The sequence below is a fragment of the Cynocephalus volans genome, chromosome 7 (assembly GCF_027409185.1).
Source record: "Cynocephalus volans isolate mCynVol1 chromosome 7, mCynVol1.pri, whole genome shotgun sequence".
Classification (NCBI taxonomy): Eukaryota; Metazoa; Chordata; class Mammalia; order Dermoptera; family Cynocephalidae; genus Cynocephalus; species Cynocephalus volans.
In genome coordinates, this window is record NC_084466.1 from 108,969,876 (window position 1) to 108,988,156 (window position 18,281).

At 33.5% G+C, this 18,281-nt stretch overlaps 1 protein-coding gene across 1 annotated transcript in view; it reads right to left on the minus strand.

The window, feature by feature from the left end:
- Positions 1 to 18,281, minus strand: part of PHYHIPL (phytanoyl-CoA 2-hydroxylase interacting protein like) — a 64,151-nt gene that overhangs the window by 8,855 nt on the left and 37,015 nt on the right. Inside the window, exons 2-3 of the mRNA XM_063102393.1 lie at positions 2,935 to 3,131; positions 891 to 1,065 (exon numbers count right to left, since the gene is read on the minus strand). Of these exons, the coding sequence (XP_062958463.1) occupies positions 891 to 1,065; positions 2,935 to 3,131 (372 nt within the window). The remainder of the gene's footprint in view (positions 1 to 890; positions 1,066 to 2,934; positions 3,132 to 18,281) is intronic.

Consider the following 18,281-nt stretch of genomic DNA (forward strand, 5'->3'; position numbering starts at 1 on the left):
TGTTAAAATACTTAACAATGGCCACAAATTACAAGAGTAGTGATGCTGGCAATTTGGATATGAGAATAGAAGGCATAAAATGCTTTCTTTAAGTGGAAGGTGAAATGTCTTGACTTAAAAAGGAAAGAAAAAAAATCATATGCTGAGGTTGCTAACATCTACTAAGGCAAGAACGCATCTTCCATCCATGAAATTGTGAAGAAGGAAAAAGAAATGCATGCACAGTATATATAGGATTCAATACTATCTGTGATTTCAGGCATACACTGGGGGTCTTGGAACATATCCCCCAAGGATAAGGGGGGACTATTGTAGTTTTTAATGAGGCAAAGACATACACACACATACAGTACACTAGTTTAGAGACAGTGTTTCTTATGTCCTTCCAGCACTCGAGTGAAAAATCTAATAACATTTCTGTGAGGGATAGTCATTGAGATCTGCTCCCATTCCCCTAAAGTAGAGAAGGATATTCTTGGCTTCCTTCTTTCAATATCTGTGAAAATGAAAAAAATTTTAAAAGGAAAAAGAAACAAAGAAGAAAAAAGCTCTCTCAAAATTAAGCTCAAAATGTGCTGAAGATATTTTCAAACTGCATGAATTTTTATTTGTAAAGCTTTCACTTTGAAAAAACCAAACTATGCATGTAGCAAAGAAGTGATTTGAGGCCATTACCCATAGCAAAACCTCAGCTCTTTCCAATCAATACAACATGGTTTATCCTCTTACACAGTGCTACTGACAATGCAAAAATGACCAGTGCAATACATACCATCTTATAGTTACAACAAAAGAGTATTTTTTCCTGTAATTATCTTTCCAGAAACAATTAAATAAGGTTTTTTGTGGGTTTTTTATTTTTTTGAAATATTTCTACCTAGTTCTCTTACCTGCTGTGCAGAATTCTATAATTTCACTCCATTCAGACACAACATAATCACCATCAACTTGTTTTGAGGCAGTCTGAACTGCTACTGTATATTCAGTTCTTGGGCTCAAAAACCAATGTCCACGGACAGTCATAGGCAAGGGAACAGCTTTTGCCACCAATTTTGTTGGAACATCCTAAGAAGGATGGAAGAAAGGAAGGAAGGAAATAAATTTAGCAGGATAACATTAATCAACTGTAAACAGTAGAGAGAAACTTCTTAAATTCCTGGCTGACAGCAGAATTTTCCTGTTTAGAGATACTCCCATATGCAAAAACCAAGGCACAACTTGATCAAGAGACATGCCCAAGGTGACATAGCTAGTTAATGACAAATGTATTTAGACTCTAGTTTTCTTGATTTCTAGTATAGTATTCATCTCTGTAAACTGTATGCTCCTCAAAATGAAACATTCTCATACTAAGTAACAAAACTTTAAAAAATTCAGTAGATCTAGTATAAAAAATATTACATTTGCTTAATTTATCCTACCTGATAATTTTACCAGAATAGCTCATTACCAAATATTTTACATGTGAAAGGAGAAAACACTTCAAAATAAATATTTTAAAATAAATGAATCTATTTTACATATAAAGCTACACTCGCTTCACTTTTACTCAAGTATGCAGTCTATGTGTCACAGAAAAGTTTACTGATTTGTAAACAACAATTAATAAGGTAATTAAACCTGCTAGCTGAATATTCACTACATTTCCAAGCATATGGTATTCTAAGAAAGGGGGTCAAATCTTCAACTATTTATCATTTAATGTTAAATATGTAAAAGCTGCTGCAAGAAGGCAAATGTCAGCAAAGAAAAAATCCATCACCAGAAAGCATAATCAGAATTAGAACTCAGAAAAATAATGACTAATCAATCTTGCTCTTTCACACTTATCTATAGTACATTCAATCCTCACTTATCTTTAGTATGTATAATTGCACACCTAGTAAAAAGCAGAATTTCCAGACAAGATAGGACAGGTCTTCTAAAATATTTCCCAGGCTAAAACTTAGTACCACTATTAAAAAAAAAAAAAAAAAAAAAGACCAACTTCTCATCATCAGTGAAAACACAAACATGAGAAAGAAAATTTACATCAGATAATTATCCTCTCTACAGTTACTTCTGGAGGGAGATATGTATCAGAAAACATATATGATATGTAGACAGGTATACAAACAAATATCATAGAAGTGTTGTATGTCTAAAATATCTAAAAGTTAATAATTTTCACTCTCAAAACAGAAGACCAAAAAAAAGCAAAAAGCAAAAAATAAAAAAAAAAAAAAAATTGAAAACCTAAAGCAATTTTCAGCCCTGAAGAGTGTTAATAAATACCTTGAAGTTTATATAAGATGCATCAGATGGTTCTTTTGGAAGTTATTAGAGGGAAAAATGTGTGCTTCAATGGAAAACTATGCATTACCTATATCATAGTCTCTGGCTACCTGCTTCTGATTCTATGAAAACTATTTTAGAATACTGCAGTTTGTAGAAACTGACAACAATTCAGTTATTACTGTCTAAATACATGCAAATGATTTCTGCCCAGTGGAAGAACAACCCTTCCAGCTCCCCCTACCCCTTCAAAACCAGCTCTGCCTCCATTTACGCATTCATTTCAATATACCTGATTTATAAATGACTCTTTTCTTTGGATTATCCTTTGAACTGGTTATAATACTTCATCACTTTCCTCATTAGTGAGCTAAATAAAATCTATAACTCATGTTGATTTTTATATCTGTATGACAGTTATGATTTTATCGTTTTATTGAAAATTATCTTTCAACAGTTAGCATGGCATTTCATTTCTTACAAAATTTCTTAGAGAATAGGGTTTTTAAATCACATATAATTTTTATTCTTCGCAATGTTAAATACATCGCATAAGTCATTAATAGAACATTATTCTTTCTTTGAAAATATATTCTTTCTTAAAAACTTAGAAAATTTTTAAGGAGCAAAAAAAAAAAAAACCTATTTGTTAGATTTTACCTTGTGTTTAAATTTATTGGAGTTCTTGTTCTCTTTTTTGTTGAGGTCAATGAAATAGTGTGTAATACGGTCCTTTGATTTTGAATCCATTTCCCATGAAATTTTGAATGAGTCACATGTAATATTGTTTATTTTGATGTTACGTGGTACAGGAAGTTCTTCCATCTCTGCTATGCCACTGTCCTGTGATTTGTTCCCTGCAAGAAAACGATGTACAGAAAGTTAGTTTCCAATTAATGGATTTTTTCCAGTTTGCAAGGTCTTTAGCTGTGTACATATTTCTGAACTCAACTATCCACTAAATCTGGAATTTCATTTTTTTCATGAAGTAATTTGAGTGTTAATGATAGTAAAGGATGTTTACAAGGTCATACTACCAATAAAAAGTAAAGATGACTTAAACCTTCCTCTCTCTACATTTTCAATTTACTTTTCCAATTTCTGCTTTGACAGAGTGAAAACAAGAACCCTGATGTTCCATCTTTCTAGTCTGCAAATGATTAGTCTTACATAGGTAGGTTCCCTCTAGAAAGCCCTAAGAGACCATTTTTCCTATATGACCAACTACTCTAAAGTAATATCAGGTGTTTTAATTTAGATAACTTCATAGAAATGTTGATCATGAAAGGATCTAGTCAAATAAAAGAAACATTTCTTTAAAAGTCTATGAGGTAGCAATGACAGTCTATAAAATTGCTCCTCCTCTTTCATTTTGGAAACATTATATATAGATGGAGCATGCAACGGTTATACTACATATACAAACAGTATTGAAGACCATTTGCTTACGAGCAGCTATGTCAAGGATTATTCTAAGAATCTTTTATCTGTGGTATCTTGACAAATTTAATTTTGAGTGCTGGAACAATAGATAAGGCTAAAAGAAAAAAGACAATTGCCATGTTGTTTGATATCATTAAAACCCTGAAGAATTGATCTGACACATGGTTACTTCAAAGACTTTAAAGATTAAGTCTCCACACTTCTATTTAAAGAAAATGCAATCATTTTGTCTAACAGTATAGAGCAAGATAGTATGGATGACAAAAGAAAAAGAAAATATAGAGTTGCCAAGTTTGTTTCACATATAGGAAAGACAAACCAGAATCAAATTTTACCCCAATTCTTCCTACGTTCCTACGTTCCCTTTCCCCAAGCCAACATAATGTTCAATGCCCCAAAAGAGAAAAAAATAAACAAAATTGTTATTCATATGATAAAAAATGGTAGGTCACAAATCAGCTACAAAACTTGCTCCTTAACAGAATAAAATAGCAAATCTTGATCAACAAATGTAAAAAGCAACAACAATGAATGCCACCTTGTGGCAACACCTTCTATTTCCAGATTATATTGTTCCCTCCCCTATACTTCTATACAAATCACTGATATGAAACTTGTAACAATTCTCAACTTTATCAAATATCTGACTCATGTTGTCTCACTTCAAGCTGTGTTGTGGCCAGAGGAACCTGATGGCGATTGAAAACTAATTTCAACATTAAGTTCCTTACTTTTTTTTCTTGAACACCTTTTAAAATTCTTCTTTCTTCTCCTGTGTATTTCCCTCACACCCCAGTTTGTCCACATTCCCTCTCCACAAAACTCCCAGAAACATTACTCCCCTACTTTTTACTTTCCTCTCCATCTAGTCTCATAGAATGCCCAAAATGCTTCCGGCCTAAAGCTTTTCAGAAATCAAGGGAAGGGAAGAAACCAAGTGGAATCCTTTTAATAACATCGGGAAAGGGAAAGGCAGTAAATACTCAAACATTACTAATTTTTGTCCTATTTTGAAAAGCTCACATTTCAACCTATTATTCTGATTGTAGTTATCTTTAGAACATCAGTGATATTAATGAAAAACTTTCTGGACTCTAATGATAGAAGTTTCTGTAGATCTCATTTGCATTACAACTATGTCCATAACTTCACAACTGAGTGAAAAAAATAAAATTATTAGGCATTATATAATAAAAATAAAGCTATTTTGCATTTGATTCAATTTAATGAAAATACAACTTCAATATATTAACACTAAGATACTATATTTTGCTACAAACTTTCACTATTATCTTATTCAACCTTAAAATGTCACAAATTATTACTTTATAGAATATAATACTTTGTCATTTATACATTTTTTCTTCTAATTGTTAAAATTTGAGAAAAAAATTGTTACCTTTATTAAAATGTGGAAACCTTCACTCAATTCACATTTTTCCTATTGGGAACAATATAAAGCTCCAACCTACAAAGGATTTGTTATATCAAAAATCTTCATTTTCTAGCTACTCATAATAATCCCAGTTCTTAACAAAACCACTAGATTAACTTTTATTCAGATTTCTTACTTGGATAGCACAAGGAAAAAAATTATTTTAAATCCTATGAGTTTACATTTAACTTCCTTCCTCCTCATATTCTGTGAATCAATTTTTAATTGACTGAGATTTTGAGATAAGTGACACAATTTTGTTTATAAAAACTGATGAAACAACTGTGATCTACATGACACTAATATTCAATAACCACCCAGTACTATCTTAGTTCTGTCAATCAAGTGTACTTCCAAATATAGCTTCCCTTCCTTAGTAAGACTTCATCTTAAGGGTACTTCTAGCTACATTTCTCTACTACACATTCCAAATGATTCTAACATCTGTGGCTACACTGCTGATTGGTAATACTGAATGCACAAAAAATAAACAGCTTCATACACTTTTGTCTATTCAAAACGTGAAAGTTGCTTTCGAGCACAAACATTTCAAAAGCAGTTTTTAACAGCAATTATTGAAGTGTAAGCTGAAAACACTGCCAAATTACACTAATCATATTTTATAGATATGGCTCTTCTTTCACTGAACTTAAACTGCCTTACAAAAGAATGATCAGATTTAAAGAAAAACAGCTTTAATGAGATATAACCCACATACCATACAATTCAGTCATTTAAAGTATACAATTCAATGGCTTTTAGCAGAATTAGTTGTGCATCCACCCCATAATCAATTATAGAACATTTTCTATACCCCATAAAGAAACCCTGCACATTGTACATCTTAGCCATCCACCCACCACCCCCCATCACCACACACACACATACACACTCCCTCCCCTCAGCCATAGGCAGCCACTAATCTATTTTCTCTCTCCATAGATTTGCTTATTGTGTACACTTCAAATAAACAGTATCGTAAAATATGTGGTCCATCATGACTGGCTTCTTTCGCTTAGCAGAATGCTTTCAAGGTTCATCCATGTTGTATCAGTACTTTATTTCTTTTTAGTGCTGAATAATATTACTCTGTATGGGTACATCCCCTTTTCTTTATCAGTTGATGTTCATTTGGGCTGTTTCCACTTTTGGGCTATTATAAATAATGATGATATGAACATTTGTGTACAAGTTCTTGTGTGGACGTACGTTTTCATTCCTCTTGGAGTGGAATTGCTGGATCAGATAACTCTATATTAAACTTACTGTGGAAATGCCAGACTGTTTTCCAAACTGGCTGCACCATTTGACAGTTACACCAGCAGTGTATGAAGGTTCTAATTTCTCCGCATCCTCACCAACATTTATTATTACTTGTCGTTTTTATTATAGTCATCCTAGTGGGTGTGTAGTGGTATTTCATTGTGGTTTTGATTTGCATTTCCCTGACAGCTAATGATTTTGAGCACCTTTTCATGTGCTTACTAGCCATTTGTATATGTTCTTTAGAGAAAAGTATATATATAGATCCTTCATCCATTTTTAAAAATTGGATTGTCTTTTTATTACTAAGTTGTACTAGTCTTTTATATTCTATATACGAGTCCCTTATCAGATATATGATTTGCAGAAATGTTCTGTCATTCTGTGGTTTGTCTTTTTACTTTTTTGAAGCACAAAAACTAATTTTGATGAAGTCCAATTTATCTATTTTTCTTTTGTTGTTCATATTTTCGTGTCATATTTAAGAAACCATTGCTTAATTCAAGGTCATGAAGATTTACACCTATAGTTTCTTCTAAGAGTCTTGTAAGACACTTCCCCTGAGTAATTGCTTTTTGTGTAGTTCTTTGGAATTACATTAATTATTTGTATATTTGTATATATTTGTATATTATTTGTATATTATTTGTAATTATTTGTATAAAATAAGGCAAATGAAAAACCACATTTCAAACGAATAACATAATCACATTGAAGAAAATATGTAAATTTTGCCATTATATTTTATTTTTGTCTAACATGAAATTTTATAACACAGAAAAGTTGAAAGAATTTTATAGTCAACAACACTTTAACTGACACATTTAACTTATACATATCCATCTGTTCATCTACAGTATTTTGACACATTTCAAAGTAATAGACATTAAAGAACTTTATCCCCAATACCTCAACATGCATATTAGTTACTAAAGTTCAATCTTTTTTGAGGTAAAAATTATTTTTGAGATTTTTAGGTAAATTTCCTGGTAATTTTTGAAAATAGTATTTTGATTATATACCCTCAAATTGAAAATAAGGAGTTAAGGAAATATTGAACTAGTTAGTAGGTTTATTTTCTATTTAGGTTTTTGATCCACTCTGAGTTAATTTTTGTGTATAGTGTAGGGGTCCAGCTACATTCTTTTTCATGTGGAGATATAGTTGTTTCACAGCATCATTTGTTCAAAGATTTTTCTTTCCTTATTTAATTGCTTTGGCACCCTTGTCAAAAATCAACTGGCCATAAATATAAAGCTTATTTCTAGACTCTCAATTTTACTTCACTAATCTGTATCTCTATCCTTAATTCCAGTTCGATACTGTCCTGATTACTACAGCACCACAGTAAGTTTTGAAATCAATAAATGTGAGTCCTCCAACTTTGTTCTTTTTTCTGAAGATTGTTTTGGCTATTCTGTGTCCCCTGACTTTCCATATGAATTTTAGGATCAGCTTGTCAATTTCTTTTCTTTTCTTTTTTTTTTAAAGATGACCAGTAAGGGGATCTTAACCCTTGACTTGGTGTTGTCAGCACCACGTTCTCCCAAGTGAGCTAACTGGCCATCCCTATATAGGGATCTGAACCCATGGCCTTGGTATTATCAGCACCACATTCTCCCAATGAACCACAGGCCAGCCCCAACTTGTCAATTTCTGCAAAGAAGTTAGATGGAATTTTGAGAGTTTGAGTTGAACCTGTAAATTAATTGTATGGAGGGGGGAACATTGCCTTCTTAATGATAATGTCTTCCATCTATGAACATGAGATGTCTTGCCATTTATTTAGGTCTTCTTTAGTTTACTTCAACACGATCAGATCTTAAATGCCCTAAATAAGCAAGAGTATTTAATGAGAAAGTAAATTTACATTATCTATGAAAAAAAGATCACTGTAGACTCATTCACTTTTAAAAGTCATTCTGTTATGGAAGTTTATAAGCATTACATCAAGTAGGAAAAACAATGAAATGAATGCCCATGTACCTATCACCCAACTTTAAACATTATCAATACTTTGCCACTTTTGTTTCATTTATTTACCATCTTGCTTTAAATTTATTCTACTTTTTAAAAAGTAACATTTTATTTTGATATAATTCCAGACTCATAAAAAAGTTGCAAGAATGGTACTAAAAGCTCCTTTGTACCCTTCACCCAGACTCTCCAGTTGTTAACTGCTATGGGTCAAATGTGTGCCCCCAAAGTTCCTGTATTAGAAACTTGATCTCTATTGTAACAATGTTAAGAGGGTGGGAAATCTGGTTATGGTATTTGAAAGGTGGGGCCTTTAAGTGGTAATTAGATTGTAAGGACTGTGACCTAGTTTATATGAATAGTTTTAGGAACAGATTGATCTATTCATGGAATAATGAGTGTGATTCTGATGGCTTTGTAAGGAGAGTGAGTGAGGTTAGCTCTCTCTTGCTCAGCTCATTCTCACCATGTGATAACATGGTCACCAGGACCCTGTAGAGAGTTCTCACCAAAAGAAGTACCTCATTCAGATGTATTCCCTGGACTTTAGATTTCCCATCCTCAAAAACCGTCAGAAATAAGTTTCATTACTTTATAAATTACCCAGCTTCAGGTATTCTGTTATAAGCAACAGAAACAGACTAATTCATTAATATGTTACAAAATTTGCTTTATAATCTTCTCCCTCCCTCCTCCGCCTCCAAACTCTTTCTCTCCATACATGCACACTCGTGTTTTTTTCTGAGCCATTTGAGGGTAAATTACCCACACCTGGGCCCTTTACTCCTAAATACTTCAATGCATATTTTATAAGAATGAAAGATGTTCTCTTATATAACCAGAGTTTGATGATCAAAATCAGGAAATTACTATCTCATTATTTTCAATCTATAAACTTCATATTTCACTATTTTTTTTTTTAAGATTCTGAATAGCAACAAAAACAAATGAACCAAAAAACCTTGTGGTCCAGTATCCAATGAAGATCACAGGTTGTGATTTAGTTGTCACATCCCTTTTAATCTGGAACATTCTTGGTCTATGTTTATCTTCCATTTTATTGACAGTAATTTTGTAGACTGTTCCTCCACTTGGATTTGTCTAATGTTTCCTTAATATATGAGATTATTCTTTTTTGGCAGGAATACTGTAGACATAATGTTATGTATGTAATGTTGATTTGTTCTGTTACCAGTGAAGTTAATGTTTATCACTTGGTTAAGGTTACATGTCTGCAAGGTTTCTCAACTGTATTTTCTCTTTGTAATTAATAAGCATTTTGTGGGGAGATACTTTGAAACTTTGTAATACCCTCGTTCTCACCGAACTTAATCCCACTAATTATAGTACCCAGTGAAGACTCTTTCCTGCAACAATTATTACTATGTTTGCCAAAAAATGATTTTCTATCATTCTCTCTATATTTCTTACTTGTATTTTCCTATAAGGAAGAACTTCTCCTTCTCCGTTTATTTAACTATAACGCTAAAGGCTCATGTATTCCTATTTTATTTAATGGGTTATAATCTGTGCTATGATTTGAATGTTTGTGTCCTCTTCAAAATTTGTACTGATTGTATCCCTATACCGGCCAGCCACCCAAAACAAAGACACAAACAAAAAAATCAAAATTACTATATTGAAACTTAATCCCCAATGCAACGATATTAAGAAGTGAGGCCTTCTGAAATAATTAGGTCATAAGGACTTCTCCCTGGTGAATACGATGAAGACGTTTATAAAAGAGCCTTCACAAGAGTTCAGCCCTTTTGCCCTTCTGCCTTCTGCCATGTGAGGACACAGGATTTGTCCCCTCCAGAGGATGTAAAAGCAGGTGCCACCTGGAAGCAGAGAGTAACCGTCACCAGACACCAAACCTGCCAGCATCTTGATATTGAACTTCTCAGCCTCCAGATCTGTGAGAAATAAATTTCTACTATTTATAAACTACCCAATGCCAAAAAGCTCTGATCATTTTTTCCTTTATCATTAAAGTCTAACAGTCTTAATTGTATATACCTTGAAGTTGATTGTTCTGAAAAGTTTTATTGGATTAGAGTTTTAAATATTAGTTCTCCTTACTTTCTTTTATAATTTAATTTTCCTTTAAAAATTTTTTTTTGTTAAATATACACCCTGAAACAATAAAACTTCTTAATGAAAACATAGGAGAAACACTTCAGGAAATAGGACTGGACACAGACTTCATGAATACGACCCCAAAAGCATGGGCAACCAAAGGAAAAATAAACAAATGGGATTATATCAAACTAAAAAGCTTCTGCACAGCAAAAGAAACAATTAACAAAGTTAAAAGACAACCAACAGGGTGGGAGAAAATATTTGCAAAATATACATCTGACAAAGGATTAATATCCAGAATATATAAGGAACTCAAACAACTTTACAAGAAAAAAACAAGCAACCCAATTAAAAAATGGGCAAAAGAGCTAAGTAGGCATTTCTCTAAGGAAGATATACAAATGGCCAACAGACATATGAAAAAATGCTCAACATCACTCAGCATCTGGGAAATGCAAATCAAAACCACACTGAGATACCATCTAACCCCAGTTAGGATGGCTAAAATCCAAAAGACTAAGAACGATAAATGCTGGTGAGGTTGCGGAGAAAAAGGAACTCTCATACATTTGTTGGTGGGACTGCAAAATGGTGCAGCCTCTATGGAAAATGGTATGGAGGTTCCTCAAACAATTGCAGATAGATCTACCATACGACCCAGCTATCCCACTGCTGGGAATATACCCAGAGGAATGGAAATCATCAAGTCGAAGGTATACCTGTTTCCCAATGTTCATTGCAGCACTCTTTACAATAGCCAAGAGTTGGAACCAGCCCAAATGTCCATCATCGGATGAGTGGATATGGAAAATGTGGTACATCTACACAATGGAATACTACTCAGCTATAAAAACGAATGAAATACTGCCATTTGCAACAACATGGATGGACCTTGAGAGAATTATACTAAGTGAAACGAGTCAGGCACAGAAAGAGAAATATCACATGTTCTCACTTATTGGTGGGAGCTAAAAATTAATATATAAATTCACACACACACACACACACACACACACACACACACACACACACAAAAAAAAAAAACCGGGGGGGGGGGGGAGAAGATATTACAACTACAATTACTTGAAGTTGATAGGACAAGCAAACAGAAAGGACATTGTTGCGGGGGAGGGAGGAGAGGGAAGAGGGAGGGAGGTTTTGGTAAGGGGCAACAATAATCAACCACAATGTATATCGACAAAATAAAATTAAATAAATAAATAAATAAATAAATAAATAAATAAATAGATAAATAAATATTGAAGGGAAGGAAGATTGTAAAAAAAATAAAAAATAAAAAAATAAAAATTTTGTTTGGAGAGACTCTAATTAAACATATGTTGAATCTTATTTACCTGTCTTCCATTTAAACCACTTTCTCTCTGGCTATTTTTACTTCTTTCATTATCTCTTCATCCTCTTGGTTGTTTTCCTGCTTTTCTTTAATGTCCCTTAAGTTTTCATTCAAATTTATTCTTTCTTACAATTTTTATAATTTAACCTTCATTTCTGGTATACTTTTGTTTTATTTCTATTTCCTTCATGAGTTCAATTAACCCTCATTTCATTTCTAACTGTTCTCTATTATTTCTAATTTTATTTTCTAAATTTGAATCAAGGTGTTTTTTCCATCAATGTTTGTTTAAAGATATTTAATTCAGTTTGGAATATTGTAATATTTACTTTTCTTTTGTTTTCTTCTTGTATTAGCTTCATATACATGAAGACTGCTGAAAGAAGAGTAGTTTATGAGATTAGTTCAAGACCACCTTGTCTATGATTGTAACATAGACGTTTTTTTGTTTGTTTTTCAATGAATAGTATTTTTTAAGGAGGCAAAAAGGAGCTGTATGTTTTTAAATTTTAATTTCCTTTTGTCTTGCAAGATTTTAAATTCTCCCTTCTTGCTTCTTTTACTCTTCACCAAACAGTTTCCAAAGAGCATCTCCTCTTTCTTTTCATCATCTTCTCCAAAGAAGCATTGCAAGAATAAATCTTGTATATACTTTTAAGTCTCTTCCTTATATTTAGTGCTCTGAATGAACTTTCTTTTTTGAGAGTGACTTTAGTTCAATCTTAGATCCTCTATTCTCCTTTATTCTCATCCTTTCAGTTTCCCTGAATCCTTCCCTTTCTTTCCACTTGATCTGAGAATGGACATTGGGTAAGAATTCAAGAAATAGTACTAGCAAAATATTCTTTTTTCTTGATTTCTTATTTATTTATTTATTTATTTTTATAATGTAGTTGATTTTCATGGCCCTTTGCCATTCCTCCCTTCCCCCCCTTCTCTCCCCTTTCCCACCCCAATCAACATCATATCTGTTCACTTACTTTAACAAGTTCTAGGAATTATTGTAATTGTTGTGTATTTCCCATCCCATTTGTTTGTTTATATATTTATTAATTTATTTTTATTAGCTCCCACATGTAAGCGAGAACATGCGGTATTTCTCTTTCTGTGCCTGGCTTATTTCATTTAACATAATTTTCTCTAAGTTCATCCATGTCACTGCAAATGGTAGTATTTCATTCTCTTTTACAGCAGAGTAGTATTCCACTGTGTAGATATACCACATTTTCCTTATCTATTCATTCTGATGATAGGTATTTAGGTTGGTTCCAACTCTTGGCTATTGTAAATAGTGCTGCAATAAACATGGGAGTACAGGTATCCCTTCAACATAATGATTTCCATTCCTTTGGGTACATACCCAGCAGTGGGATAGCTGGCTCATGTGGCAGATCTATCTGTAATTGTTTGAGGAACCTCCATACCATTTTCCATAATGGCTGCACCATTCTGCAGTTCCACCAACAATGTAGGAGGGTTCCCTTTTATCTGCATCCTCGCCAGCATTTATTATTCTTTAGTCTTATAATTATGCTAAAGGTGTGGGATTTAGGTTACTGTATTTTTTTCTTGTTAATCTCTATGATATCTGGAGGATGGATTGGGAGATTTGGATTTAGGCAGTTGTCATTACCTCAGCCACTTAGAAATCAGATGCATTCACTTTTAAAACAATATTTACTCTGTGCTAAATTTAATCATTGTTGAAAAGCATTTTTTGTATTTTTAATTTTATTAAAACTTCCTGAAGACAACTTGTTGAGATTTATATATTGTCTAGGAAAATTCTCTACGATCACTAAAAACAAGAATGCAAAACTTCTCTTCCTGGAAGATTTTAACATAAAATCTATGTCTTGGATGGTTTGTTGTTTGCTCCTTGAGGAAGGTGGTTGAACTAAGTGGCTTCTTAAATTGACTATGACAAATCAATCAGATTTATAAAGCTGGTTGAGGATGCTTTTCACTCTGCTAATTACATATTTCCTTTCAAATTTATTTTTGTCAAGTATTACGATAACTTTTATTAGCTGCCGACCTACTGAGACCCAAGGCAGCAGCAGACCCCCAGGCCACCAGCCAGGCCCCAAGATAGGCCGCAGCCACCACTGACCCCCTGGGATGGAGGCAGCAGCAGAGCTGAGGAGTTCCAGTTGCCCTCTGCACATATGGGACCCTTGGCCACCAGCCAGGTGAGTCCCCGCCACCGAGAGAAGCCACAGCCACCACTAATCCCCCAGGACCTGAGGCAGCAACAGGCAGCTGAGTGTCAACAAAACTCCCTGATATTACTCCAGACACCAGGGTGGACAAAGTAGACTGCAACAGCCTTACCCACAATTACTAAACACCAACGGAGAGAGACTAGAAATATGAAAAAACAAGAAAGTATGACATCTCCAAAGGAATATAACAACTCTCATGTTCTAGACCCTATAAAATAGGAAGTCCTTGAAATGACTGACAAGGAATTTTGAGCAAAAATTTTAAGGAAACTAAATGAGGTAAAAGAACACTCAGACAACACAATGAAATGAAAAAAAGTATACAGGACCTGAAAGAGGAAATGCACAAGAAATCAATGCCTTGAAAAAGAACGTAGCAGAGCTTGTCGAGCTGAAGGATTTATTCAATGAAATAAAAAACACAACAGAGAGCTTAACCAGCAGGCTAGATCAAGCAGAAGAGAGAATATCTGACCTCGAAGATGGCTTATTCAAAATAACACAGGCAGACCAAGAAAAAAAAAGAAAAAAGAATTTGAAAACTTAAAGAAAATCTAAGAGATAATAGACAATCACAAATGCTCCAATATCCAAATCATGGGTATTCCAGAGGGGGAGGAGAAAGGAAATGGCATTGAAAACATATTCAATGAAATAATAGCAGAAAACTTACCAGGTAGAGGGAGAGATACAGATCCTCAGATATAGGAAGCTCAAAGATCTCCCAATACATTCAACCCAAAAATGTCCTCTCCAAGACATGTTGTAGTCAAATTGGCAAAACTCAAAGACAAAGAGAGAATCTTAAAAGCTACAAGAGAGAAGCATCAAGTCACCTATAAGGGAACCCCTATTAGACTAACATCCGACTTTTCATCAGAAACACTAAAAGCCAAAAGAGAATGGGAAGATATATTCAAAATACTAAAAGACAAAAATTGCCAGCCAAGAATACTTAACCCAGCAGGGCTATCCTTCTGAAATGAATGATAAGGACAAACAGTGTATTTCCCAGACAAGCAAAAACTGTGGGAGTTCACTACCACATGACCAGACTTACAAGAAATTCTCAAGAAAGTACTGCATCTGGTGCCTGAAAAACAACCATCACTACTATGTATATTCAAGACAGAACAAAACTCACCAGTAAAATAAAATGTTAAACAATAAAGAGAGAGAAAAAAATGTTGATCAACTATTCTAAGAAATCAACAAACACAAGACAATCAGTAAATCAGAAAGAAAGGAACAAAAGATATTTAAAACATCCAAACAAAAATCAATATTGCCAGCAATAAATCAATATCTTTCAATAATAACTTTACATGTAAAAGGTTTGAATTCCCCACTCAAAAGACAGAGACTGACCAATTGGATTAAAAAGATGGACCCAACAATATGCTGCCTTCAAAAGACCTACCTCAACTGTAAAGACATACATAGACTAAGAGTGAAAGGATGGAAAAAGATATACCAGGCAAATAGAAATGAAAAAAGAGCTGGAGTAGCTATTCTTATATCAGATAAAATAGACTTTAAACCAAAAACCATAAAAAATGATAAAGAAGATCACTATATAATGATAAAAGGATCTATCCAAAGAGAAGACACAACAATCATAAATATTTATGCACCCAACTTTGGAGCAGCCAGATTTACAAAGCAAACACTATTAGACTTAATAAAGAGACACTAGTACCATAATAGTTAGGGATCTGAATATCCCACTCTCCACACTGGACAGATCATCTAAGAAAAAAAATCAACATAGAAACACAAGACCTAAATAATACTTTAGACCAATTGGACTTGGTAGATATATATAGAACATTTCATCCAACAACGTCAGAATATTCATTCTTCTCTTCAGCACATAGAACATTCTCCAGGATAGACCACATGTTAGGTCACAAATCAAGTTTCAACAAATTCAAAAAAATTGGAATTATTCCATGTTTTAAAATTAGATTAAAACTAAAAAACTAGATTAAAACTAGAAATCAATAACAAACAAAACTCTGGAAACTATACAAATACATGGAAATTAAACAACATTCTACTTAATGACATATCGGTTGAAAAAAGGAAATCAAAAATTTATTAAAACTAATGAAAATAATGACACATCATACCAAAACCTGTGGGATACTGCAAAAGCAGTACTAAGAGGGAAATTTATTGCACTAAATGCTTACCTCATAAAGAATGGAAAGATGGCAAGTAAACAACTAACACTTCACCTTAAAGAATTAGAAAAGCAAGAACAATCCAAACCCAAAGTTAGTAGATGGAAAAAATAAGATCAGAGCAGAACTAAATGAAACAGAAACCCCCAAAATGATACAATAGATCAATGAAACAAAAAGTTGTTTTTTTGAAAAGATAAATAAAATTGACAAACCATTAGCAAGGCTAACCAAAAAAAGAAGAGAGAAGACACAAATAACAAAAATTAGAAATCAAAATGGTGATATTACAACCAATACTTCAGAAAAACAAGGAATCATTAGAGACTACTGTAAACAACTATACACCAAAAAAAAAAATCTAAAAATCTGGAGGAAATGGATAAATTTTTGGACACACACAAACCACCAAGACTGAGCCAAGAAGACAGAAAATCTGAACAGAACAATAACAATCAAAGAAATTGAAGCTGTTATCAGCAGTCTCCCAAAAAAGAAAAGCCCAGGACAAGATGGATTCACTGCAGAATTCTATGAAATCTTTAAAGAAGAATTAATACCAATTCTCTACAGAGTACTCCAAAAAACTGAAACAGAGGCCACTCTCCCAAACTCATTCTATGAGGCAAACATCATCCTGATACCAAAACCAGACAAAGATACAACAAAAAAAGAAAATTACAGGATAATATCATTGATGAATATAGATGAAAAAATCCTCAATAAAATACCAGCTAATAGAATACAACAACACATACATAAAATTATACACCGTGATCAAGTGGGATTCATCCCAGGGATGTGAGGTTAGTTCAACATATGCAAATCAATAAATGTGATACACCACATCAATAAAATAAAACACAAAAACCATATGATCCTCTCTATAGAGGCTGAAAAGGCATTTGACAAAATTCAACATTTGCTCATGATGAAGACTCTCTATAAATTGGGTACAGAAGGAGAGTATCTCAACACAATTAGAGCCATATATGATAAACCCACTGTCAATATCATCCCAAATGGAGAAAAATTGAAAGCCTTTCCCTTAAGAACAGGAACAAGGCAAGGATGCTCACTCTCACCACTCCTATTCAACGTAGGGTTTGAAGTAGCCAGAGCAGTCAGGGAAGAGAAGGAAATAAAGGGCATCTAGATTGGAAAAGATGAAGTCAAACTGTCCCAGTTTGCAGATGACATGATCCTATATATATATAGAACAGCCTAAAGACTCTACAAAAATCTCTTAGTCAATAAATGATTTTAGCAAAGTTGCAGGATACAAAATCAACACACAAAAATCAGTAGCATTTCTATACTGTAAGAGTGAACTGACAGAATAAGAAATCAAGAAAGCTAGCCCACTTACAACAGCCAACAAAAGAGTAAAATACCTAGGAATAAACTTAACCAAGGATGTGACAAATCTCAATGATGAGAACTACAAATCACTGTTGAGAGAAATTAAATAGGACACAAGAAGATGGAAAGATATCCACGCTCTTGATTGGAAGAATTAACATTGTGAAAATGTCCATACTACCCAAAGTGATCTACAGATTCAATGCAATCCCCATCAAAATTCCAATGACATTTTCCTCAGAACTGGAAAAAATATTCCTAACATTCATATGGAAGAACAAAAGTCATGAATAGCCAAAGCAATCCTGAGCAAAAAAATTAAAGCTAGAGGCATAACATTATCTGACTTTGTACTACAAAGTGATAGTAAACAAAACAGCATGGTACTGGCATAAAAACAGGCACATGGACCAATGGAACAGAACAGAGAATCCAGAAATCAACCCATGTACTTACAGCCATCTGATCTTTGACAAAGGCTCTAAGACCACACACTGGGGAAGAGACTGCCTCTTCAGTAAATGGTGCTGGGAAAATGGACATTCATATGTAGGAGAATGAAACTAGACCTGTGCCTCTCACCATATACCAAAATCAACTTAAAATGGATTAAAGAATTAAATATGCATCCTGAAACAATAAAAATCCTTAAAGAAAACATAGGGGAAACACTCCAGGAA